This window comes from Solanum verrucosum, unplaced genomic scaffold (assembly GCF_900185275.1).
Source record: "Solanum verrucosum unplaced genomic scaffold, falcon-dt-bn FXZP01000285.1, whole genome shotgun sequence".
NCBI lineage: Eukaryota > Viridiplantae > Streptophyta > Magnoliopsida > Solanales > Solanaceae > Solanum > Solanum verrucosum.
The window spans coordinates 1041213-1066344 of NW_026019934.1; the positions used below are offsets into that span (position 1 = coordinate 1041213).

The 25132-nt window shown below is 36.4% G+C and overlaps 3 protein-coding genes and 1 pseudogene across 6 annotated transcripts; 1 reads left to right on the forward strand and 3 right to left on the reverse strand.

Moving 5' to 3' along the window:
- Positions 1-887: 887 nt before the first annotated feature.
- On the reverse strand, positions 888-10917 carry LOC125835023 (cyclin-T1-4-like). Of its 3 annotated transcripts, none has more exons than XM_049514166.1 (7): positions 10747-10917; positions 8969-9298; positions 4894-4975; positions 3197-3331; positions 2769-2944; positions 2529-2680; positions 888-2294 (listed from the first exon to the last, which is right to left on the reverse strand). In XM_049514166.1, exons 2-7 carry the CDS (start codon positions 9199-9201, stop codon positions 1207-1209), a joined length of 1866 nt encoding a protein of 621 aa, XP_049370123.1. In that variant the 5' UTR covers positions 9202-9298; positions 10747-10917; the 3' UTR covers positions 888-1206. The 3 variants fall into 3 exon arrangements, with proteins under 3 accessions (XP_049370123.1, XP_049370126.1, XP_049370131.1); XM_049514169.1 differs by having other exon boundaries at positions 8969-9250; positions 10747-10907; XM_049514174.1 differs by lacking the exon at positions 10747-10917 and adding an exon at positions 10606-10622 and having other exon boundaries at positions 8969-9252.
- Positions 10918-11598: 681 nt separating this feature from the next.
- LOC125835044 (phosphatidylinositol 4-kinase gamma 8-like) lies at positions 11599-15033 on the forward strand. The gene is made up of 4 exons (XM_049514188.1): positions 11599-11774; positions 12332-12379; positions 12478-12536; positions 12920-15033. Exon 4 carries the CDS (start codon positions 13028-13030, stop codon positions 14741-14743), a length of 1716 nt encoding a protein of 571 aa, XP_049370145.1. The 5' UTR covers positions 11599-11774; positions 12332-12379; positions 12478-12536; positions 12920-13027; the 3' UTR covers positions 14744-15033.
- Positions 15034-15683: 650 nt separating this feature from the next.
- On the reverse strand, positions 15684-20721 carry LOC125834352 (uncharacterized; annotated as a pseudogene). The gene is made up of 5 exons (XR_007443347.1): positions 20212-20721; positions 18287-18399; positions 17821-18192; positions 16043-16766; positions 15684-15944 (listed from the first exon to the last, which is right to left on the reverse strand). The product of XR_007443347.1 is annotated as an uncharacterized LOC125834352 (transcript).
- Positions 20722-21517: 796 nt separating this feature from the next.
- Positions 21518-24654, reverse strand: LOC125834619 (nascent polypeptide-associated complex subunit alpha-like protein 1). Its single transcript, XM_049513753.1, has 4 exons — positions 24476-24654; positions 22652-22736; positions 22027-22145; positions 21518-21929 (listed from the first exon to the last, which is right to left on the reverse strand). Exons 1-4 carry the CDS (start codon positions 24533-24535, stop codon positions 21597-21599), a joined length of 597 nt encoding a protein of 198 aa, XP_049369710.1. The 5' UTR covers positions 24536-24654; the 3' UTR covers positions 21518-21596.
- Positions 24655-25132: the final 478 nt, after the last annotated feature.

Sequence of the window (25132 nt, forward strand, 5' to 3'; positions counted from 1 at the left end):
AGTAATGTTATTGTTTCTGGTTCAGTTTTTTTCAGAACCAGGTTTCTAGAGAATATATAAGTGTATATCACTTCATCCTTTCTATTATACAAGCTTAATTGCTCTAGGGTAATTCCAATGGCCTCATCCTCTTTCAATCTTTTCACAGTAATTATCAAACCCCAATTACATTCACAAGACTTGCCTCATTTATTTTGGTGTTTCAGGGTCATGAAACTTGAACTCATGAATCTGATTGCTTTTTGTGTATATTAGTACATGTTTTCTGAATTTGGTTGACGACTCCGATTCGCATAGAATTTGGTGGGTTTATCGGGAGCTAGTTTGGATGACCACTACTCACCAATCACCATGTTTGACATGAGTAACATCATTTATTATGTCGTTTCAGGTTCATGAAATTGATGACTTTTTGTGTGTATTATTGGTATATTCTAAGCTTTTGTTGACGGCTTCAATTTCCCTGAAATTTACTAGTTTCATCAGAAATGGTTTGGTGACCAATACTCACCATGTTTGACATGACTAGCGTAGCTTATTTAAGTGTTTCAGGGTTATATTGTTTAAACAAGAGCATCTAGACTTGTATAAATACATTTTAGAGTGATTTATGATCTCCATAAGAGAGCATAATAACTCTTGAGATGATCTCAAGAATTACTATGCCTAGACTGAATATTCCATAAATGATCTAAAGAATTACTATACCTAGACTGAATATATCCTGTATACATATTCAATGATCATAATTCAGTTTTCAATAAACAGAAATGGGAAAAATCAAGGACCTAAATGATTCACCAAGTAGGCAGAAATATAATTCAGGCACACAGCAAAGTCAGTAGTGGCAACTGGCAAAAGGGACAACTCATCCATTAAATGTACAAGAAAAAAATGGACAACATTTCGGAGGCCACTAACAACTTGGACAGTTACAAAGAATCCGTTCTTACAAATTGCACAAACATATTTGAGTAATCAAAAACAGAAATATGATGAGAGCTGAATATGGTAGCAGTTCAAAATCATCCGGAGAATAGTTATACAGTTTCGTTCTATAAATAGTTGCTCGTTTACCAATTGAAGTTGTGGCAAAATTTTTAGGATATAGCTGTGCCAGCCTTAAATAAACTCACTCCTCAGAGCGGAATGTCCAGCATGTTCAACAGAACTAGCTAGCCTGCTGCTGCAAGCATAAAAGACGTCTCAAGCATGATTTTCCTGCATGTGCCTTTTGTGGTCCCTCTCAGAATAATCAAGCCTCCCGGGCCTGTTTCTATCATCTGGAAAATACTCATGTCGCTTTCCCTCCATCGATTTGTCTGAGGGGCTACTTGCCTTTCTCTTCCTACTGTTTGACTTTGGTGACCGATAACCCTTGTCAGCATCATCATATGGTTCCAGTTCCCCTTCTTCGACGTAGTCAAGCTCTTCTCCGCGTGAAGACTTCCACTTTGACCCTTGGTGATGTCCATCCCCAGCCTCATCTTGAAGCTTTGTGTGATATGTGTTCTCATGCTCTGGCCTGTTTGAAGGCTTAGACCAGCTTTCCTTTCTTTCCCGCTTGTTTTTCTCGTTCCCAGCTGACAGTTCTATTCCATCCTCCAATTCTCTCTCAATGAGATCATCGTCATCCATAACATCAGTTTTCTTGGTTACATCCCCTTGAGACTTCCTGCGTTTCTCCAATGCTGCCTTGACCTTGTTCTCGACAGCTGCTTTGACCTTGTCTTTATCTATCTTTCTAACTTCTTGTGGTGACTGGCCAACTGCACCATCCATGTTCTCCAGGGCTCTACCATGGTACTTTTCCTTTGATTCCCCTTTATGCCTTGGTTCAGTTTTCCTAGTGTTCCCTTCCTGATCATCTTCAGTGTTGCTCTCAGAACCATACCTTGATCTACTTTGTACCTCTGCTGTACTACCCTGATAAGACACCTGCTCTCTTTCATGGGTCTGTCTATCATTCATCTCACCATCCCCAATACCGTCTGAAAAGTTATGTTCAGCACTTCCATAGTCATTATTGCTATTTTGAGCTGTCCTTGTAAGGCCACTGTGATTATCAGCATACGGTTGATCAGGAGTTTCCCTAGAGGATGCAGGATTGGAGCTTCCTGCATTTGTATTAGCACCTCCACCCAGGGAGTTGCTGTTATTTGCACCATGCTCTTCTTGTGCGGCTGAAGATTTTCCAGAAGGCCTTTGATTTCCACCAGCACTTCCTTCTGCTTCACTAGCCTGAGGTGGTACTCTATTTTGCTCATACAATTCTAGCATTTGATTGCTCACCTCTGCAAGGGTAAATAATACAAGTAAGATAGAGAAGATCTATTGCATGACTGACTGTACTCAAGACTCCCTCCCGCCCAATCAAAATTTAGTCCTCAATTAGAAAAAAATAATCAAAAGGCTCATTTCAGAACATTTCCATGTACTGATGTGGCAATCCTTGAAAGTAAACCAGACTGGGTTTATCCAATACCACAAATTTCATAAAGTATACATATCCAAGGCAAGACACCAACCCTCCAGTTGGCGTGGGGTAACATCAAACTCCTGCCACCAAACCTTCTCGCCATCAGATGGGAGCTTTACTTTGAGAAACTTGGCTGCAAGGAAAATGGCCCCTGCTGCAATGTGATGGGGCTTAAATTGCAAGCATAAGGATGTCCGAAGCCTGCACGCGGCTCTCCCACGTCAACTAGAGATAAGTGTGACCATCAATTGGTACCATACAAAAATTAAATAGAAGAAAAATACATTACCCATCATTCACAAAGTTCCATGCAACTTGAGCTAGGGCATTTTGAGCAACCTTGAATTTCTTTATTGCCTCAACAAGGGGTTTATATGGATGATGTACATTAAGATCAAAAGCAAGAGTTGCAAGAACAACCCTCTCTCCGGACAAAATTAGTTCTTTTTGTTGTTCATACACTTCCTGCATAAGTTGCAAAATTTTCAAATTCTTTTACTATGTAATACTAAGACCCTGGAAATGATTCAAGGTACCAGGGGAACCATTTTAACACCAAACTGAACAACCGTCAACTGGCCATACAAGCAAAAATTTTCAGATATAAGCATGATGAAGCAAATTATTAGGGCAAAAAAATCCAAAAGAGGACCTAAAATTAGAACATGGAATTAATAGGTACGTACAGAGCACAACCACCAGGCCAATGAGCAATACCTTTTGCTTGATCCTCTGAATAGCTGCAGCATCCTTTTTATGAATGATCTCATAAGAAACAAGTATAACATCTTTCAGGGGACGAGGAGTTTCTTCAACCTTTCCTGCTAGGAACATGCATACTGTGGCAACGGTCTGCAAAGGGTATGGAAGTTGGGCAGAAAATCAGTGAGTTCCAAACTTTAGCTAGTTAGTACAATTACCCGTGAAGATGTCCATTATTTTCCTTTTCTTTTAACTGACAAGTGGAAGTCCAGTATTTACTAGTAATACAAATTTTCCTTCCCCAGCTAGTACAAGATTATTACTTCAAATACCAGTCAAACCAACAAATATTCATGAAAATGCACTATCAAAGACAGGCAAACTCCTTCCAGAGGAACGAAAAATTGTCCAGTGGCATACTAGACATATGATTAGATGGGACTATGATTTTTTTCTTGTCCAATGGCATACTAGACACATTATCCAGGCACTGCAACTACACCATTATTTTAGGTTGAACAAGACAAGAATTCCAGCTAAAATATGCTGCTGAACTAGCTTTCAGGAAATATTCCAAATAATGTCTTGCCACATCTTGGCACTACCAGTTGGGGCAGTAAACAATCCAGGGATTCCTCACGAGAAGGGAGCTTGAGAAAGCCACATAGAAAAACTAACCAACCCAAGCACAGTAAAATACACCTACGGGATTTCACTAGAGAAAAAAAAACCATTATAAAATAGAACATGAAGTCCAAGGAAAATTTGAGAATCTTATCACTAACAGTGAATCAAACTTCCATTTTTCATCAGAAACAACCATAGACAAGAGACCAACCAACTAAGACGCTGCAACCAGCTATAGAGGTAAGATGAGAAATATATTTTCCTCCACTCTTCCTTCCCTTCGCCTTCCAAGTTTCTTATTGCTGCGAAAATTTCTTGAACTGTTGCCTATCATTCTATGATCCTTCAATTAAGGTGCGATTATCAAAGTTCTCTTAGTATCATATAGAACCAAGACATCTAACTGAAATTGTTCTTCACAGACTTCACAAATTTGAAAAAGTAATTCATCATTTTAAACTGCTTCTCCCTACAACATAATTGGAATCCTGCGCTTAATACTCATGAAAAAATGCTTATAGGTGTGGTGATCTAGGGTCCAACTATATTTTTAGTAGGTATTGCAAATTTGACCTAGTCAAATGAAAGGTATCTATCTTGAGAATCAGAAGTCGGTGCCCCTCTATGTTGAACACTACTTGAATGCTTGAAGGTTGCTGATTTGAAGCTCAACAAACTAGTTCATTAAAAAATCGCATATCCAGTGGAATGAGAATGTTGAGATGGATGTGTGGGCATTCTACAAGAGATAAGATTAAAATGAAGATATCTGGGACAGGTGAGAGAAGCCTTTGAGGAGAGCACAATACGGGAGGCGAGGTAGAGATTGTTCGGCCGTGTGAAGAGGAGATGCACGGATGCACTAGTGCGGAGATGTGAGAGGTTGGCTATGAATGGTTTCAGGTGAGGTAGAGGCAGGCAGAAGAAGCATTGCCTTATATTACATGGAGTACGACACCATTATTCACTACACAATATTAGAATATATGTTATGCAGTCACTCTTTCATTTAACAAATATATAAAAAAAAGGTCAAGCAACTATAGATGCAATAGATGGTAAAACTGAAACAGAAAGCTACTTACCCTCCTATCATTCCTTGAATGAGATTGCCGGAGAAAGAATCGATGACAAAATATAATTGCCGTGGCAATTGTTACCTGAGGCCTGCAAGCACCGGACAATTGAACCATGTATGATAATGGTTAATTCATATTCAAGGGAAATAAGGTATGATTCTGCATTTATGACAAGTCTGAGAAAGCGTAAAAAATGGGAGTTCTTATAAGAAAAACTGCCAATACTATAAACTTCTGTATAATAATCCAAATATCTTAACTAATATAATAAAATAATGTATATCAGCAAAGGAACAGGATGAGACTTGAAGTCGCTGAAGAAAATTCAGCTTCAACTTTTCTTAACAGTCCCATTTTGAAATATTTGCAATAGAAGTAAAACTCATAAGCATAAAAAACCAGGGGTTCCATCAAAACCTCCAAAACATATCATGGTATGTGTGGTGTGCAGCCTAGGATTCCGCTCTTAGAGCAAACAATTGAAGAAGACGCAAAATGGTAGATTGTTTCTAGCATTGAAATCTACCTCAGGACCCACTATAGTAAACTAAATAGTACCACAATTCCCCTACAGTTACAAAATGGAAATACTATTGCCTGGGGTCTCTAGCTAGAGGCAAGAGTGCAACACTTGAGGTGGGGTTTAAGCGCACGTCACGGGTATGAACCCATTCATAAGAAAAAGGCTGGTATTTAAGTGAAGAAGAATAGAGGAGCAAGACCATTATTCATAGAGCTCCAAACCATCCATACAAGCCAGGGGAAATTTCTCGGTTTTCAAAAAAAGGTAATAATGATGCAGCAAAGCCTGGAACATGAATTCACTCTAGGTCATGCAGAAACACAAGAATGAGTGTTTTAACAGTGAAATAAACCCACTTTCATTGTGTTTCTTTTACAAAACACAAACTACAACTCAGGCTGGCCAATTTCTCAATAGCACCTCTTTTGCCTAAGGGCATCTTCTATACTACTTGTATGAGGGGCTTCCAGCATAATCCCGAGTTCCTGACTATTGAGTTGTTAATAGCTATTAAATAGTCACTTGAGATAGTTCCTGTGCTCTTTGGACTATTTATTTCTCTTTCCAACAAGAGATTAATAGATTAACCTACATGAACGATTTCATAGCTATATGTTTTGTCTTTCTTTCATAATTTCCAAAAAAAATCAGGATTTAATTAAGACCACACCCAGAAGACTTTCTGAAGAATACAGAAAACTTTATTTTCACGTCAAGATAAAGCTCTAGTCATGATCTGAGCTAGACCTAAGAACTGAATAGGGAAATCTAGGCATACAAACCATCGAAGAGTTGAAACTTTTTCTACAGTTTAAAATAAACTGGTAATGTTGTATTCCTACAAGGTGAAGCTGAATGATTGACTGTTACTTCTAATACTGTTCAATCAAGATATCATAGAACTTCCGACAAAACAAGGAACAAACAAAAGGGAAAATTTGATCTCATCTTGAAACTCTCCTTGAAATTAGCTTTAGTACCCAAGCTGGCTGTTGCTTGTTTGCTCTTCTCAGGAAAAGAATTGAGAAATAAGATTCTGCTGTAGATTACAGCAGTCATGATACATTGTGTGTGCAACAAGTAGGTATGGCAAGGCCCCAAGAAAAATAAACTCAACAGGTAGGATGGAATGCTCTTCAACAATTCAGCTGGTTCAAGAAAAGTTACATGAAAAGCAATATGGAAGGGCATTATTATTACCTTGGTCGCAATTTATGAAAAAACAGTATTTTTTTAGATTCCCTAGAACTAACTAGATCATACGCAGACACTTGTAGTTTTCTTTTCTTTCTTTTTTTAGAGGATGACAGGAGAAAGTCTAGGTTTAGTTGGAAGTAAGATCAGTGTCGATATCTGTGATTGTAAAAGCAAGTAGATATAGTGATGTAACAAGGTCAAAGTATCCATCAACTATTGTAATAGGCTCTCTCAAGAGGTATTTAAACTAAAAGCTAACTCGGCTGGGCCCTTCACTTCACTTGATTGATGTTTTAATGCAGACACTCAAAGGACTAGGTGTGCACCCCATCGCCCATGTACTTATTGTCGCTCTACCGTAAAGAGGAGAATAATAGATAATAAATATTGGCAAAGTGATACACTAACCTTATAGGAAACTTCATGAATATTATCTTAACGATTTGGAATAGGGATAGAAATTTACTATTAAGAATAGTTACCAACATCTTTTTTATACAATAGTTACTAACATCTTTTAAAATTATCATGGGATTCAAGAAAAGAAGGGAAGAATTCTGGAAATGGTTTGCTTGATTATTCCCACAAGTTATTGGAATTAAAGAACATTTGAAAGACATACAAAATATGGATAAGAAAATAAAGACAATAATCACATTCCTACAGAACTTCCTAATTACCTAATTATAGGGATATGGGTATCTTTTCATATTTTACATAGTTTGGGTTTTTGGGGCATTTTAACACACTCCCTCAAGCTGTGGAGCATACATATTGTATGCTCCTAGCTTGCCACAAATATAGTCATGACTAATTTTGTCAGAACATATGGTAAAATCTAACATATCCACAAGATAAGTGTTGCAGAGATGTGGATGCTACGGTGAATGTGCGGCCACACTAGATTAGACAAGATTAAAAATGACCAAACTCGCTAGAAGTGCAGGTAGCATGCATTGAGGATATGAGAAATACAAATATGGAAAGAAAATAAAGGCAAAAGCTACGTTCCTACAAAATCTCCTAATTATCTAATTAGGGGATATGAGAATCTTCCCAGATTCACATAGTACACTTTTTTGCATATTTAACAATATTGCATTGTTGCATTTAAATGAAAATTATTGACCCTTATTGACATGATTTTCACTTCAGATATTTCACTTAACTGTAGTTTTTCCAATTCATTTGTACAGAAAATTGTTGTTTGTGTTAAAAGTTACTTTTCTTCCTTTACATATCTATTTTAATTCTTTTATTTACGCCTTAAAACCCCCTGCAAGAAAGCCCGAGCACACTTTCTATTATGTGTTTGACTGACGACTATGGTCTATTTTAAAAAAGCAATAACTATGTTCAACAAATATTAAAGATAAGAATAGGATGAGAGGGCATCACAAAAGGGATTGAATGCACTGCTCATACTAAAGAGACATCTAATGTAGATTCACAGATGTTGCTACAGCCTACATGAACCTTAGTACCTCCTAGAGTAACCTTAGATTAACAGTGCAATAGTAAGGCAGAACTGCAATGCAGATAATACCAAGAGCCTGTTTGGCTTAGCTGAACTAAGTAGCTTTTAATCACAAAGTGTTAAAAATAATTATTCAAGTGTTGGAGCCGGTTTTATAAATAAGCAGTTACATGTTCCGGTAGAAGTGCTGAAAACTAAATAAGCTGTTGATATGCTTGGTAGAAATGCATTGATAAACATTTTGTGTTAAAATGACTAAAACATCCTTTGATTTGTTTACACTATTTACGAGCTGATTACAACAAGATCTTTATTTTTAAATGGATCCAAATACAAATTAATTTATGTCTCAATCCATTTTTAGTTCTAAAGTGATTAAATAAATTGATTTTTTATAAATATAAATAATATATTTGCAGAACTTTCTTGTTCTTAGACTATAGTACTATTTTGTTGTAGATACTATTCCTTTTCAGAATGCTTTGTCGTGCTATCTTTAGTATAATGTCATGGTTTCTTCACTTATGTTATTTCTTTTTCCCAAACTGCTTTATTATATTTCTCCCTGAGCCGAGGGTCCATCGAAAACAATCTCTTAACCTCCCAAGGTAAGGGCAGGGTCTGCGTACACACTACCTTCCCAAAACCCCAAAATAAGCTAAAAGATACTTAAAAACTATTTAATCTGCTTTCACGCCCTACCCAAAACTCCCTCCAAGTCAATCCTTATCAACAAACAAACAAAAGAAGTATAGATCATACCAAGTCATGCGTTAGCAATTCTATCCATGCATGAAATATTGTTGCACCTTCTAAGAGAAAAGACTACGAAACAATCACGAAATAACACAAAAAAGGTATCCAACTCAAAAATAAGGACTTACACTTTAAGTCGCATGCCCAAATCTTGTAGGAAGGTACAATATGACTTGCGTAGATAAGTCTCTTTCTTCAAATCTATACCATTGAGTCGCGATGGGGAGTTCTCTTCAATTTCCTTCCTGGAGAGATACCAACGACCACCATTCTCATCTGGTCTTTCTTGAGAAGCCCTAAAACTGCCACCCTCATAAGCTTCATGATGTGTTGAGGGGTCACCGGTCATCAGACCAGCCATCAGTACCTCTTCAATCCCCACGGAAGCTATCAATGAGTTATGAAATGGTCTCTATGCACAACAGCAGTTATTTAGATGACCACCAGCGAGCAACATCCTATAAATAAATGAGACAGGAACACACAGGATTTGAACAGGAAAAATAACCACATAGAGGCAGTCAAAACCTAAAATGAGAAGAGTGTCAAATTCACTAGAAGCAAGTAACTTCAATCTATATTAACATATGTCAAAATATTTAACAAACCAATGGAAGAACCAATTTAAATTTTTAAGCTTATAGTAACTATTTCTTTGAAGAGGCATTAATATAACTTCCTTTCTAGAAGGATGGCAGAATGACATATCACAACACAAAGCTTCTGCTGAGAGCCGTGCAATGGTATGCAACACATCTTTTCTGACAAACAATTGGCATATGGTACTTTCCAATGGCATTAATAAGTCTGAACATTCAACGTCCACACTATCAAATCAATGATTCTAACTACCAAGATTTTAACAAACATATAAATAAGCCAGAACATGTTATCCATGAGACAGAGTATGTTGTTTCTTCCTAACTGCAACTGATTTTAGGGGATACAAAATCATAATATCATTTAAAACTCCATATGGTAAAAGACGTGAATTGAGCAAAGAACAAAATTGATGCCACCGCCAATCAATTCTTAGAAGACTACGAGTTGAAATCATTGAGAAGTTTAGGCAAAACAGATAAAGATATTTCTTACCAAAGACCCTTCTAAACAAGCTAGAAAAATCCACTGGAACAATTCGTATAAGTCAAGAAGAAACTGCAAACAACAAAGCAAATCCATGCTTTAAGCAAGGAACCCTCAACTTACTCTCCTTATGGATGTTACAACCTTACAAAATTCTTAAGAAATTCAATAACCTTGATAAAGAGTACAATTCACCAAAATAGTCAGAATTTACACAGCTCAAAATCACCAAAAAATCAATTTTTTAAGTTGGAAGAAACATACATGTAGAATGAGTTGCTTTTCAAGGTAGGTAAGTCCATTTGAATGTTCAATTTGTTCAAACATATAAGAATACTACTTGAAATAAGCAAGTCTCTTGTGCCCAAAACCTAGGGTAGCTCAACCCTAAAGGCACTAAAGCAGTGGCTTTAGGCCCAAGAACCTTAAAATTACAAATTCCCAAAAGAACCAAAAAGCCCCAAATTCAGTTCAAGCAAATACACATACATCCGAAGAGGCCAAATTGCACAGAAAAGAAATAAATTCGATTAAACGAAGAAACACAACTCGAGATCAACCCAAAAGCAGAGCAAGCAAGCACCGACAGAGACTGTAAACCCAAAAGATGAAGGAGATAAACAAGAGACAAACCAAACAAATCTGATGAAGGCGATGTAAAATGTTAATTAAGCAATACCAGAATGTGTAGCTGCGTTTTGAAGGACCAAAAATAGTCTTTATATATCTCCTTAAACCTAAATTATCAGCTTGTGCTATACAAGATAGGGTTACAAGACGAAGAAACAGAAGGAAACAAGAAATAGAGATAACAATAAACCTGCTCGCCTTCGAGTAACTGAGGAGAGATCCTACTTCATCGCCGGCGAGATTAGCAGGCGAGAAACGGCGCCGATGAGGGCAATTTAGGGAATTGACGATAGGGGAAGGAGGGTTTGCTAGAAGAGAGAAGAGTGAAATAAGCCTAGTGACGAAAAAAAGGGGCTTTACTGCAAATTGGGGAAAATCTCTTCCTTTTATTAGATTTTCCGGTTCACTTAAACCGTCCGGTTTTTCGTTTAAGGAGACTGGAGTAGTAAATTAATCTCCGGTTCGCTTAACTTTTGATTTTTTGCTAAACAATAATTACTAAGTAATTATTTTTACACATGTCTTTACTTCTAACACATAACAGATAACTTACAACTAATTAGAATTCAATTTTTGAAGGAAAATTGTAATATTAGTCACAAGTGTTTCAAATTGTTTGTCAATTAAACTCTTAAAGTAAAATTGCAACATCACAAATTGCAAATATTAAATATTGTTGCAACAGTAGACGTAAAAAAATTTAATGTAAACAAAATAAAAAGAAGTCATATTTTATTACTTATTGGATTATTACTATGCAACCGACAAACTATACTGTTATCAAAATTTTATGCAAGGGACTTTGACACTTCTCATTTTCACCAACACACATACTCCAATCTTTACAATTACAATGCATACATGATTTGGTCCTTTATATTCATTTTTTTTTAATTTATCGTGATAAATATAATGAATTATAAAATAGGATATTCTTCACATAATTTATTAAAAAATGGTTAGAGAAAAAGACGCGAAACGAGAGGAAGTCATTCTAACCGTCTTAACGGTAAGAGAGAATTGGTAAAAGAGACAACTCCCCCAGACTGTTGGGGAAAAAAACAAAGAAAAAAAAAAGTAAAAAAAAAAACAGACAGAGAAGAAGGGGGGCCTTTGTCTCTCAATAACTTTCCAGTAAAAGGAATTTTTGTTTCTCTCTGTCTCTCTCACGCTCAGCCGTTGTTGTTCGTCTCCCTGAATGCCTCACCAGTATTCGGGGTAATTTTTTCTTGTTATTAATGTCAGTTTTCGTAAAGAATTTGATAAGAAATCTGATTAGATTGTAAATTTTCTTGATTTTTATGAGAAGATTGGGACTTGTCGTTGTATCATTGGCATATAACATGTTTATTACTGTCAAGGGGATTCAGGATTTTAAGTTTATGAGTTATGGACCGAATACCTTTTTTGCTTAACAAGTTTTGGACAAATTATATATACAAATTTATAGGATCAGTGTCCGAGTTATTGAATTATGTTGAGCGTGTAACTTCCATCGTAGATCCACCATTGTGGAGGGGTGGAATAGATGGGAGGCTTTCATTTTGTAGAGGGCTATGATTGATACATAAAGAGGGAAATTACTACCTTTTCATTGGTTATGATTTTCTAAATACTTGGAGATACAAATGTTATCGAATTCATATAGGTGAAACTAGATACTATGATCCTCTTACTTCAAATGTGATTCTTTTTGGGATAGAATGAGGGAAATGGTAGAATTTTTAAGTGTTGTTGGAACAAAATTAATGTTCTACTTGTTGTTGTTTTTGTAGTCAATTGTGGCGACTATTAAGCGGAGGAGCGAGGGAACCAACAGGATGGTATGTCAAATGCTGGACATTTTCAATTTCTCAACCATATTGCTAGTTTTCTGTATATATGTTTGTTCTTAGTACATAATTCGCGAGAAATTTCACAGGGTTCAGAGATACCAATGTGGTTATTTGACTTTTGCAGCCTCCTTTACGCAAATTTGATGTAAGTCTTCATATTTGCTTACATTTTCTTTTAAGAATTCACAATCAAAAATATATATAGTGTTGTGAGATTGTCAATTGCAGAAAGAAAGTTACTTTTTCTGAGATGAATGATCCTCAAAATGCTGCATTTGTTTTGTATAGTGGGGTTTATATTGTAATGGTTTCTGGATTTGCTTAAGACCTCTCGATAATAGTCATTGTGTATAATAACATTTCATTATAACGTCTTTGGAACCAATTTTCATGTTATGTTATACCTATGTTCTCTATAACAACATTTCATAGTAGTAGTCAAAATATATCTAGATAAATGTCGTTGTTATAGAGAGATTATAGCCAAAATATATCCAGATAAAGTAGACTTGTTGTTTCATTTTTCAGACAATGTGAAGGATGTTCTACCCAAGGAAGAATAATTCTCTAAGGATTCACACATTAAAGAAGCTCCCTTTAGCATGCACTTTTATTGTTGCTGTTGTTTTTACTTGAATGAGATTCAACAAGATGGCTGTAGCTATCAATCCGCAAAATCACGGGTTCAAGCAATTCGTTAGACCTCCAAGGTGTAAGATTCCATCGTTTTCTCAGCTCGATTACAACAACATTCTTGAATCAAGCCAAACAAGCCTTACACATTCTCTACATCATGTTCCCTTTGAGATCTCCAACATCCAAAAGAGCTTTTCCACACCTTGTTTATCCCTCTCCACGAGAACGGAAGAAGATATTGACAGTAATCCGAGAGTTGAAATCATTGGTGGTCATCGCGCTCCTAAAGTGCATGCTTTAGTAGTTGAGGTTGCTATTGCTATGGCTTCTGGAGTCAAACCTGAGTTACTGGCAAGTGGACTTGGTGGTGCTTACCTTTTTCGGGCGACTAATGGTAATGCAGTAGCTGTGGCAAAACCTGCTGATGAGGAACCTTTAGCTTTGAATAATCCGAAAGGATTTGCAGGTCGGATGCTAGGCCAACCGGGCATGAAACGTTCCATCAAGATAGGTGAAACTGGTGTCCGGGAATCTGCTGCTTATCTTCTTGACCATGATGGATTTGCTGGTGTTCCTCCAACAACATTAGTCAAATTTTCTCATGTTACCTTCAATATAAACGATTCACAATTGATCCCTACTTCAACTTATAAAATTGCCTCTCTTCAACGGTTTATGGAACATGATTATGATGCAGGAGACTTAGGTTCTTCAGGCTTTTCAGTGGCTTCAATTCATCGTGTTGGGATTTTGGATATACGTCTTCTCAATCTCGACAGGCATGCTGGAAATATCCTGGTGAAGCATGGGAAAGAAAGCTATGCTGTTGATTGTGCTGAACTTGTACCTATAGATCATGGACTTTGCTTGCCAGAATCACTTGATGATCCATACTTTGAATGGCTGCATTGGCCTCAAGCTTCCATTCCATTTTCGGAGTCTGAAATGGAGTATATATGTGGTCTTGATCCTTTTAAGGATGCAGATTTACTGAGAAATGAACTCCCTTCTATCAGGGAATCATCCATTCGGATTCTTGTAGTGTGCACCATTCTTTTGAAGCAAGCTGCTACTTCAGGGCTTTGTCTAGCTCAAATCGGAGAGATGATGACCCGAAAATGTTATGGAGGACAGGAAGAAAGGAGTGCATTAGAAAAGATATGTTTCAGTGCCAAGGTTAACATAGAGAGTAAAATAAAAGAGGATGATCAAAGTATCTGTGAAGAGAAAGAAAGAAGTGTTGGAGTTTTCCAGTTTGATTATGAAGATGGAGATGACTCATATCAAGAAGATGAGGAAGCTGATGAAATCTTGCAAGGCTCTGCTATAACAGCTAAGCCACCGAAAATTCCAAGGTTTTCGTCTGTTAGGTCTATGAGTACAATAGCTAATCCATCAGTGTATCATTATGAAGAAGAATGTGATTACCTAAACAACAAATTTCGCGGTTCAGATACCTTAATAGACGATGATGGTGGTAAGGAGGACAATATCAACGATAGTGATAGTCAGAGAACTAGTGCTATGTTGAGGAGTATGAGCTTTGGTACAAAAAATTACAAGAATGATGGTGAAGGGATTTCTTTTGGTGAAATGAGTAGTGAACAATGGAGCTTGTTCTTAGAGGTTTTCGAGAAGCTTTTGCCAGAGGCATTTGAGGGAAAAAACTGCATGTGTTTGTCAAAGCAAAGATTGGGATCTTCTTGTGAGTTCTGAAGAGAAGTTTGATTTATGAGAAGAATTCCACATGTTTTTTCAACAAGTGTAAATTACCAGCCAAAGTACTCAAGGTAGAATATAGATAGATATTAGTATGAATGGCAAAGAGATGGGCAAATTTGCCATCCTTTCCACACCCTTTATTGAGAAGATAAGTTTTCTTGTTTTTACTACTTCTCTGCAGAAGTTGATATCTCTCTCTTGTTACATTCTTATTGTTTAAAATGCCAACCCAAATAATTTGGGAGTAAGGCCTAATTATTGTATGTATTCATCATTTAAAATATAAAGATCAGAGAATTGTATGTTCTTTGAGACATTTGATTATATGTTGTTGAAATTGTAAATAAATTTGATCCCAAAAATCAAGAAAGTTTGTTGGCCTATGTATATGGATTCAACTATATGTATGCATCCATTACATATAGTTTTATCTGAGTATATTTTGAAGAAGATTTCCTCTCACCATCTTAGTTTTGGTGAACACAATTATCCAATACTTGTATTAGTAGAAAATGTCAAGTCCTGGTGGAATAGTTGAAACTACACAAGCTGACTCGAACACCACCATAATAAAAAAGAGTTGTATTTTTGCTAGATTAGCTTCTAATATCCATTTGATAATATACATAAAGACAATATGAAAGATTTATCTTTGTGGTGAACCATCAGATCATGATACCTGAAACACCATACTCTTCACAAGTACAACTGAGACATAGTAAAAACAAATTGCCATTCAGTACTAAAGAAGTAAAGATCACAAATGATAGGCTAGGAAGATGTTAGGAACAAAAAAGCTTATTATACATTTCTTGGTTGTGTTTTCCCCTCCTTGTGTTTATGCAAGAAGGGATGATACATTACAGTGCCAATGCAAGTCATCACAGGCCTGTCACCTCTGTGACTTTGACCTAAAATTGCATCGCCACACTAAATCTTTATAAAAATATTTACAAGAATACAACAATAACACGCATTCATGCAAGCATGAGAGATGCCCTTTTGGCATTGCTCTCCTCTCTGCAAACTCCTCAAGTTTGTTTCTTTGCCCAGATGGAATGACGTGGAACTTACACAATGCTGGAGGCAAGTTTTGTTACCAAAAAATAATTTCCCCTCATCCTGCTGCTATGGAAGTAGTACAAGTAGGAACAGCGGGAAAGCCCAGAATTTGATGAAAGAATTCCTTCAGAAGCTGCAAGTGCATATGTCAATGCATCAATTTAGCATTAAGGAAAAAAAATATTACAAACACAAGTGAGGTAAATACAAGATTCTCAAGAAAGCACTCACAGGAAAATGGCAAGGGTGAAGCTGACGTAAATCTGTTAGGAGGCTGTGCAACAGAATTACTCCTTGAAGGAGGATGAACATGAGCATATACTACATAGGGCAATGGACTTGATGCAGTGATTTCATGTGGAGTAGGAGTTGGAGCGTGTACTTGCTGGTGCCGCGAGGGAGTATTATGAGGTGCAGGGACTGGTGCTCGAGCAGGAGCTATATGCGAGTGACTATTCTCCTTCCTTGGAAATCTCCCAAAATGACAAGGAGGCTGGGCCTCATGTCCCTTGTGTTGTGCAGGTGCAGGTGCAGGTGCAGGGGAAGGTGGAAGTACTGTTGCAGATGCTGGCTTTGGTGCGGATATAGGTGAAACTTGCCTGCTAATAGATCCACCTTTCCCAACCTTTGGAGCAGGTGATATTGCAGGAGCAAAGTTTGTACGATGATGGTAGTGGTGGTGATGATGAGGTAGTGGAGCTGGAGAAGGTGAGGGGCTACCCCCATCACCACCTCGAGAATGCGGTAAATCAGAGGACAGGCTAACTTGTTTAACCCTTCCAAATACGGTGTTATTGAGGCCAAGGTTTTCAGAATGAGAACCAATTGTCTGAGCCAACTGCTTCAACCTTGAACTGGAGGGATTTAACCCAACTGCAAAAAGGACTTTACACTGAACAATAGTGGGAGGATCCACTGTCGACCCTCTTGTATTAGTCAAACTCATATACAAGTTCTGCATTGTCAAGAAGAAAAAGGAAGAGAAATCAGCATGCTTACATCAACAATGAATGCTCTTCTAAGTAACAAATAATGAAAGATTATTGTTTTTCAAGTAATAAACACCTAATAACAAAAAGATGCAAGCAGCTAACAGGAGCATAAACAAACCAAGAAATCCTCTGTTGTGATCACGGTGATAATGCATTTAGTGCGTGTAAAGATGAAGATAAAATGTGTTTCAAGTATATCTGTGTTTGAAAGGTTCTTTGTTGGACAGTAGCAGATTGCTAGTGAATGAGACAATCCAAACCTTTTGCCTTTTGAATAAAACAACTGCATATATATGGATCTTTTTGAGAGAAAAAAATGATACTTTTTGTGCTAATGAGGTTTGCTGAATTGGTAACAAAACCCAGAGCTTCAAACACAAACATATCTAATGCCTCACACAGTCTTAGTCATATAGGGTATAGACCCCTTTTGGAGAAGAAATAGTTAACAATGATACTCTACCAAGGGGCAGCACCATCAGATCGATACATTCTAGAATAACCGAGAGGATAATCATAGAAAACATTCAACTGAACAGAAATATGATAGGGGTTTCATAATATAAATAACCTTTTTATTTTGATATATAACTATCCCTTTCAAATGACTGCCTGCATGAGTTGGGAATTATACATATATTCTTTTTTTGAGAATGAAAAATCAAGTACCTCAACTGTGTGGACAGCAGATTCGAACATGCGCAGGCAGAGCCCACGTGATTATATTATGCGCCTTTACCAGGAGATTTACATATATAACAAACAGAAAAACTTAGATGAAATAAGCAAATAAAAAAACAAAAGCCTTACTACAATCAATCAGTCATACCAAGATAAAAAATTTAAAAGCTAAATGTGTCAAGAAAGTAATATAAGCCAGATAATGTAGAGCTGGAAACTGGACGATAGACCACAAAGAACTTGCTTCAAAACAAAAATATCGTCAACGGCATGAAGAATGATAGCAGAGGAAAGATATATATGTCAATGCAGCTAACTGCAATCATAATCACAGACCTCATATGATGAAAGATGTAATCCAGATTTGAGCTGGCTTTTTAGTTCATGAAAATTATCTTGAATTTCATCAATTGAAAAGTTCAACGTGAAGTTGAAAAGCATCTGGAATTGCTGCATGAGGAATCCACTCTGTTTGGGGCTCACTGTAATCCCACCTCTGAATTTCAGAACATCAAAGGAAAAAGGATCGCCAAACAAAGTTGCTGTCAAGTGCAGAGCTGATTGGCCAGTAATTACAGCTTCAAATTCCGACCGGACTAAACTCAGAGCAGTTAGAGAAACCCTCCCATTATTCACTTCAGAGTCAACTGCAAAGATGACCTCTGTGATGTTCGTTCCAGATATATTTTCTAATGATATTATTTCCACCTGTTAGATCAGTGTGAGAGGGAAGAAATGTCAAAAGAAAATTAAGCTAAGGAAGAATAACAAAGATAAGGGAGACAAGAATTATTGGACATACTTTAGTATGGGAAACACTTATTTCATCAAATATATCATCTGCAAGTTGCAAAATGTTATCATTGACAAACGAAACTGGCTTCTCAAGCATGAAACTGGCAACTATATCATGACCTGGAAAACCCAAAACACATTGACGTGAAAAGCTGGAAATATTTGCATGAGCATATGAGTGATAGTAGGTATTCTTTTTTTCAAATATAAATAGGATATTCAGATTACTCAGACACTTCACAAAAGAGACAAATCAAAAGTTTCGAAGTAATTAAAACCAGCTTGACATGCAGTTCCCGCATAGAGATGCTTCATTTTCACTGTCACAAAAAAACCATCAACCAGGAGACTCCATGTACTCCCAAGGTTTCAAGCTTTTCATTGTTCTTCAAGAACACTTCTACTCTATGCCTAGAGAAGTGCATTCACCTAGAGAAAACTCTATTCTATGACTATTATTAAAAGACCTTTATCATATCTCAATGCCACAAGCAGACAAAGTTGTTGATGGCATTGATTGTCACTTGTGGGAAAACTAAGCTATGAGAAAAAAACAGAAGTTAATTTGGACCTCCAGCATAAGGAATAATAACCTGCTCCTTCAGTTTCAATTTACGTATATTTATTTCCTCTTTAGTTTATTTAAAAAAGAAAGCCATTTTCTATATTTAGTTATTCTTTAATTTCAACATTCTACATTGCATGTTTAACACCACAAAATTCAAGAGACATTTTGGTACATTAACACATCTTTAGTTTAACGGTAAGGGTTAATCTTCAGCTGATAAAGCACGAGCAAACCAAATTTTAAGAACAGTCAACAGCTAGAAAACATCCTTAATTCCTTTTTAAATTCCAATTAAAGGTACATTCTTTCTAGTTGACATAAATTATAAATAAAATAGGTATCTATTCTGATGCTACACTCAACGAAATGAACTATCTTCTTTATCTTGTTTATTTCACCAGTGAGAATGTATGTACAAGATTACACAAGTTACTTTTAATACAAGTTTTAATAACAGACTCATTAATTATATGTCTTTAATAACAGACTCATCAATTATATGTCTAAGTTACGAACCGCCAATCCTATGTGAAACTCAAAAAGGCAATTATATGTCTAATTTAATAGCATAGACGTATATGTCATTATCCAGTGTTTAAGAGGTGTAAAGATATGTCACCTGGGCCTAATTCAACCCCAAATCTAGCTCATGAGGGGAGGATTGCCCAAATCGATATAAGCAAACCACCAGTCTATTCCCTAACCAATGTGGTACTCTTAACTCACCCCACCCCACCCCCAGGCACAACTAGAGTGTCGACCAGGATCCCAAACAAGGATGGACTTTGACTCTGATACCGTGTAACTAAAGGAACGAGAATTCTTGAGATGTTATTCAATGAATCAACAAGTATAAATACATATACATATAGTCCTAACTATGGAAAGAATTAAAAAGAAGACCCTACAGGTATGATATCAATCCCACAACTATGCTATCTATGTATACAACTAGGAACATGGCTAATATTCCATTCCTTAACAAGAGTCAAACTATGATCTCCATTAGAACTGCATATCAAATTAGCAGAAAATAAATTTCCAGTTTTCTTATTTATGCCTCAGTAATTGAAAATTCACTTCATTTAACCAAACTAGAAGAACCCAAAACTCAAACATATCAGTTCATTCAACAACACAAAGAAAAACATTTCCTGAAGTAAACCAGAAACTTATGCTAAGCCACCAGAAAAAGGTGCCTGAAATTTCACACAAGGTACAATACCAGATTGTAAACTCATAGTTACCAATCTAACACAACAAATTACACAGAAAGATCCCCCAAGCAGAGCATATTGCCATTAAGACACAGAAAGATGGTACCTTTACACTTTTTTCTAATCAGTGAGCTATAAAAATGGTACCTTTATACTTGTTGTCAAGATCCAGATCCCCCAGATCTCCCTTCTTGAAGAATGGCAACAAGAAAACAGCAGAAATCAAGACTCCCAAGCCAAGCATCAATACAAATACACATTTAAAACTCACCAACCCTTTGAACCTACAACAACACCTATCCTCTGCATTTTGGTTTGTACTTTGTGCATCCAATGCAGTACTAGGTATTGGCTGTTCTTCCTCTCCTTTCCCCATTGGAAACACTTATAACAATGTTGGTCTAATTCCCTTTTCTTATTCTTCATTTCTACAGTAACATAACAAAGAATCCATGCTTCTTCCTCCTCTTCTTTTTCTTGTTCTTGGAGAAAATAAGAAGACAAAATTTCTTCTTTTGGTGAGACTAAAGAGTGGCACAAAACAAATATGTATATATTTTTATTCTTTTTTTGGTTAGGGTTGGGATGGAACTTGGGAGTTGAAAGAGAGTAAAGTGACTTGCTGCAAGACAACTGTTGTTTAGTGAGTAAAGCAGACAACTTTTGTAGTTTTGCTTATAATGGTGTTTTATTGACTCCACAGTTGTTTTTGGATGTTGTAATAAAACTCACGTACAAATGGAAAGGTTGAAATACCTTTGTTTTATTTTATTAACCCGCCGTCTATTTTACTCTTTTATAATCTCAGCATTTATTTGTTAATTTATTTTATTCACCTTTCACTTTAGGTGAAACTTTATTTCAATATTGAAGAATACTCTACACCAACCTAGGACTCCTCCTTGACTTTGATATATGATCCAACTTATTTCTAGGTGAACCAATAAATGAGAAAAGCATAGGCTATCTATATACAATGTAATATGTAATAAATGTAATGTTTTAGTTTATTTAATCTCATTTATTAGAATTGACAAAGGAAAAGAAAAAACATATATAGTTTAAGTTATATTAGCAAGCTTCAAAATAATTTGATAACATGATTTTTTCTTTGTCGGTACATAAAAATCAAATGTGAACAAAAGTAGAAAGGAAGAAAGTAGGCATAGCTGTGTTGTCTCATTGACTATTACAGGCTAGGTCCACCAATGTCTCGAGTTCAAATCCTAAATATCGAGTCACCTTTATCAAAAAATGTTTTACCCCACAACTGTGGGACTTCCGATGCAAAACCAACTAAATTCACCGACTGTGCTAAGGCTTTGCCAGAGTATCATTTAGATATGACTTAGTGAGGAAAAATGCAGCACAACTCCATTTTTTTTCGTATGCATAACTCAGCATGTCTCTGGTATACAATGATAGCAAGCAGAACGGTAAAACTGAATAGGGCAAGCAGTAACTGAAACCTTTAATATTCATAATCAGCTCAAGAGATTGGAAAAAGAAAAAAACTACATAGTAAAGAGTTTCTAGTTTGTAAGCTCCATAATGGCAGAGACAATATCACCATTTGCAGCCTTGAGAGCTTTGACAGCTTTTGCTCTGGAAACATCAGCTTGAGTCATTACCAGCTCGATATCCTTGGGTTCTACACCAGTCTCATCTACATCCTCATCGTCCTGAGCCACCGTTGATGGTTCTGGTTTTGATATCACATTGCTCAAATTAGGAGCCTTGAACTGCTCAGCAGCTTGAGACTGCAATTGAGAACTCAAGTCCTCAATCTTTGCCTCACCAAATATAACATATGTGTCTGATGCAGGGCTCTTGAAAACATCTGGTTTCGAGATGACAAATAGAATCTGAAACAAGGGAAGAGAATGTAAGGAGAAAGGCTAAGCACTAGAACAGAAAACATCGAAAAGAAAAAGCAAGAAAGCAATAACATAATTAACTAACATTCTTGCTCTTTTTGACAGTGACACGGCTGACCATGGGGATTGGCTTCATTCCGAGCTTGATCATAGCTTTACGACTCTTCTTCTCGCTCCTGCTCTGTTTTGACCTACCACTACCCCCTGCAATTTGTGATTTGATAATTCCAGTATTTATGTGCATTGTGGACCACAGAAAGAGAGTTAAAACATGCATTTACTATTCGTCATATATTTAAAACAATAGAGATGTCGAGAGACAGAAACCTACGCAAGGAGAATTGGAACCCATTGAGACTTGTTACAACACGCTTAGTTGTTCAATAAGATTTCCAACTCGGTTAATCTATGCATGCAAAAGTAACACCCAAATATATGGAGAATAAATCACAAGTATCAATGGAGCCAAATGGAAAAGAGGAAGGAAACAAATATAGTTGAACAAAAAGGGAAGTTGATCGAATCAAACAGGTCAAGTGGATAGACCATACAAGCAAATTATTCTCATAACCACGTAAACTATGTAATATTCATGCCTCCGTGATTAGAAATGAAAGAAAGATTCAATTAGTTGTTTTCACTCAGAAGGAATGTACACTTCAAGAAGCAAAGTCAGGCTCAGAATAATGAAATTATGCTTGTATGCTTACCTTCAACATCATCTTCATCTTTGTCATCTTCATCATCGTCATCTAAATCGTCATCGTCTTCATCCTCAATAATTGGCTCCTCGGACTACATAAGAAGATTATACTTGGTTTAAAATGTTAAAGAATATACATGAAGACCAAAACCAGTGCTCACCTGACCAAAGCTTACACTGAAAACCAAGAAATGAGTCAAATGACAATAGTTCACTACTACAACATTCACAAATGAACCAATGAAGTCTTTAGATGCCACACATAAAATCTGCAAGACTTTTTTATTTTTCTGTTGTTCTCTTTGGCATAGGTACAAACTTAATAATTATGGAAAAGTGGAAAACAAGGATTCAACAATTTGACTCACTCATGAAAGAACAAACAGAAGATGCTTAAAAGTATTGCAGCAACTACAACATTGGAAGTCTAAATAACTTGCATGAAATTTCTCATTCGTATGCAAGTACAGTAAGGATTCAAATAAACAAGTATAGCAAAATTTAGCTACTCAAGAACATTTAATCACATCAACTATTGTACAGATGATAACTACAACTGATATTCGCCTTACTGTCTTAAAAAAAGATAATAATTACAACTGAACCCACTAAAACAAGTCAAAAAGACATTGTAAGGAAAAGGAAAAGGTTGAGGCTGGATGGATGGAAAGGGGCAGGGGATGATTCCAGTTGTAATTGAAGAGCTTGCAATGATGGGGGAAAAAGAGAAATTATTTTGACTGGACTCGGGAGGGAGGGAGAGGGGAGAGCTTTGTTATGGTGATGGAAAGGAGGGAATTGCATACCCTTTACACAATCCAAAAACCAAGGGAATGGAAAGGAGCTAAGAATGGCCATATCTCTTAGAAGGGAACCAGTATCAGGAGAGTAGGGGGGAAGGGTCAAGTCAGCCAATTGAGACATGCATTGAAAGAGCAAAATATTTTCCAATGTTGCTCCCGAAAGGACGACCTCAGTGAGGAGCGCATTTCTGCACATCTTTGTATTGCCCGATTTTCAACTCGATTGGCCTGACTTACAACTTGCGAGTCAATGTCAAATGAGCATACGCAAATTTAAACAATTAAGTTTCTTCTGCTAGAAGATCTAGCATCCCTTTGTTGCTCTCCTCTTTATAATTTCCTAGTTACTGCCTTAAGATCTCCATCACAACAATAACAAGCTAGAAATCAAAAGGCAACTGCAATTTTCGTCTATAGTTCACCAAAAAAAAAACATTGTCTCTAAACTATAAATTACCTTGCAAATCACAATGGAAAACACCAGGAAGCCACTCTATTAGTCACCTCAAAAAACTCAAACTTTCCCCCAAAAGAGATTGTTTATCATGGCTCGGAGCGAACTAGTTAGTCTCTTCCACACACAAGAAACATCTCATCTAAACTAATAGCTGCCAAAGCAAACTCAACAAAAGGGAGTTGCTCTGATAGTAAGCATCCTCACCTCCAAGTATGTTTTGAGTCACCAATTAAGCAAAAAAAAAAGTGGAAGCTAGCAAACTAGCTATTTCTATTAACAACAGCCTTAAAAGATTCAAACTTTTCTAACAAAAGATCATCTACAAAGTGAATCATCAAATTTTTTGTGCTCATTCTATATATTTTTATAGATCCCAATTCATCTCAAGAAGAAGAAATAACAATGAACATCAACAAGATTAGCAAATCAGATCAGCAAAAACAAAAAAATTCAGACAATACACAAATCACAGTAGATACAATCAAACTATAAAATTAAGTCAAATTTCTATAAAACTTCAAAATAAAACATTTCAGAACTTTATGTCTAGTTGCGAGAGGAAGAGAATTACTTCAATCTTCTGTTGTTCGAGATGAGCGGCTAGGATTTCTTCTGGAGATTGAGCAGTCATGGTTAAGTGAGTTAGCGACAACTGACAATGAGAGAATTTAGGTTCGCGAAGAAGACAATGGTCCTAAAACCCTAAGGATAACTTGTGTCATCTATGACCCGTTTCCTAGGCCCGACCCGAATAGAATCATACCAGAGTAATAGGGAAAATTATGTAATCAGAAAAGGCAAAATGGTGTGGTGGACCCTTGTACTTGTATGCGTTTGTATTGTAAACCCTTCTACTTATCCCTTTGCCATCTAAACCCCTGAATCCATCGAAACACAACATTTTGAACCTATTTTTTCCTACTCAATTGTGTGTGTATCACAAACACTTGACACGTAATATTTAAAATAATTATAAAATGACATGTATGATTATAAAATGACAAGTGTATATATAGCCACTCCAGGTCATCCTTTCCCTTTTATCATATTTGATTAATGTATCTGTACTTCTTTTTTCAATTTTTATTTGCCTCTGCCATAGCTATTCTCATTCCCACAAATCACAATCTCTTTCCATTTCTCTCTCTCTCATCTTCCTTGCATTTTTTCTTTCCCAACCTCTTATACTCTTTCCAATGAAGAAAAAATGTCGAAATGATTTCTACTT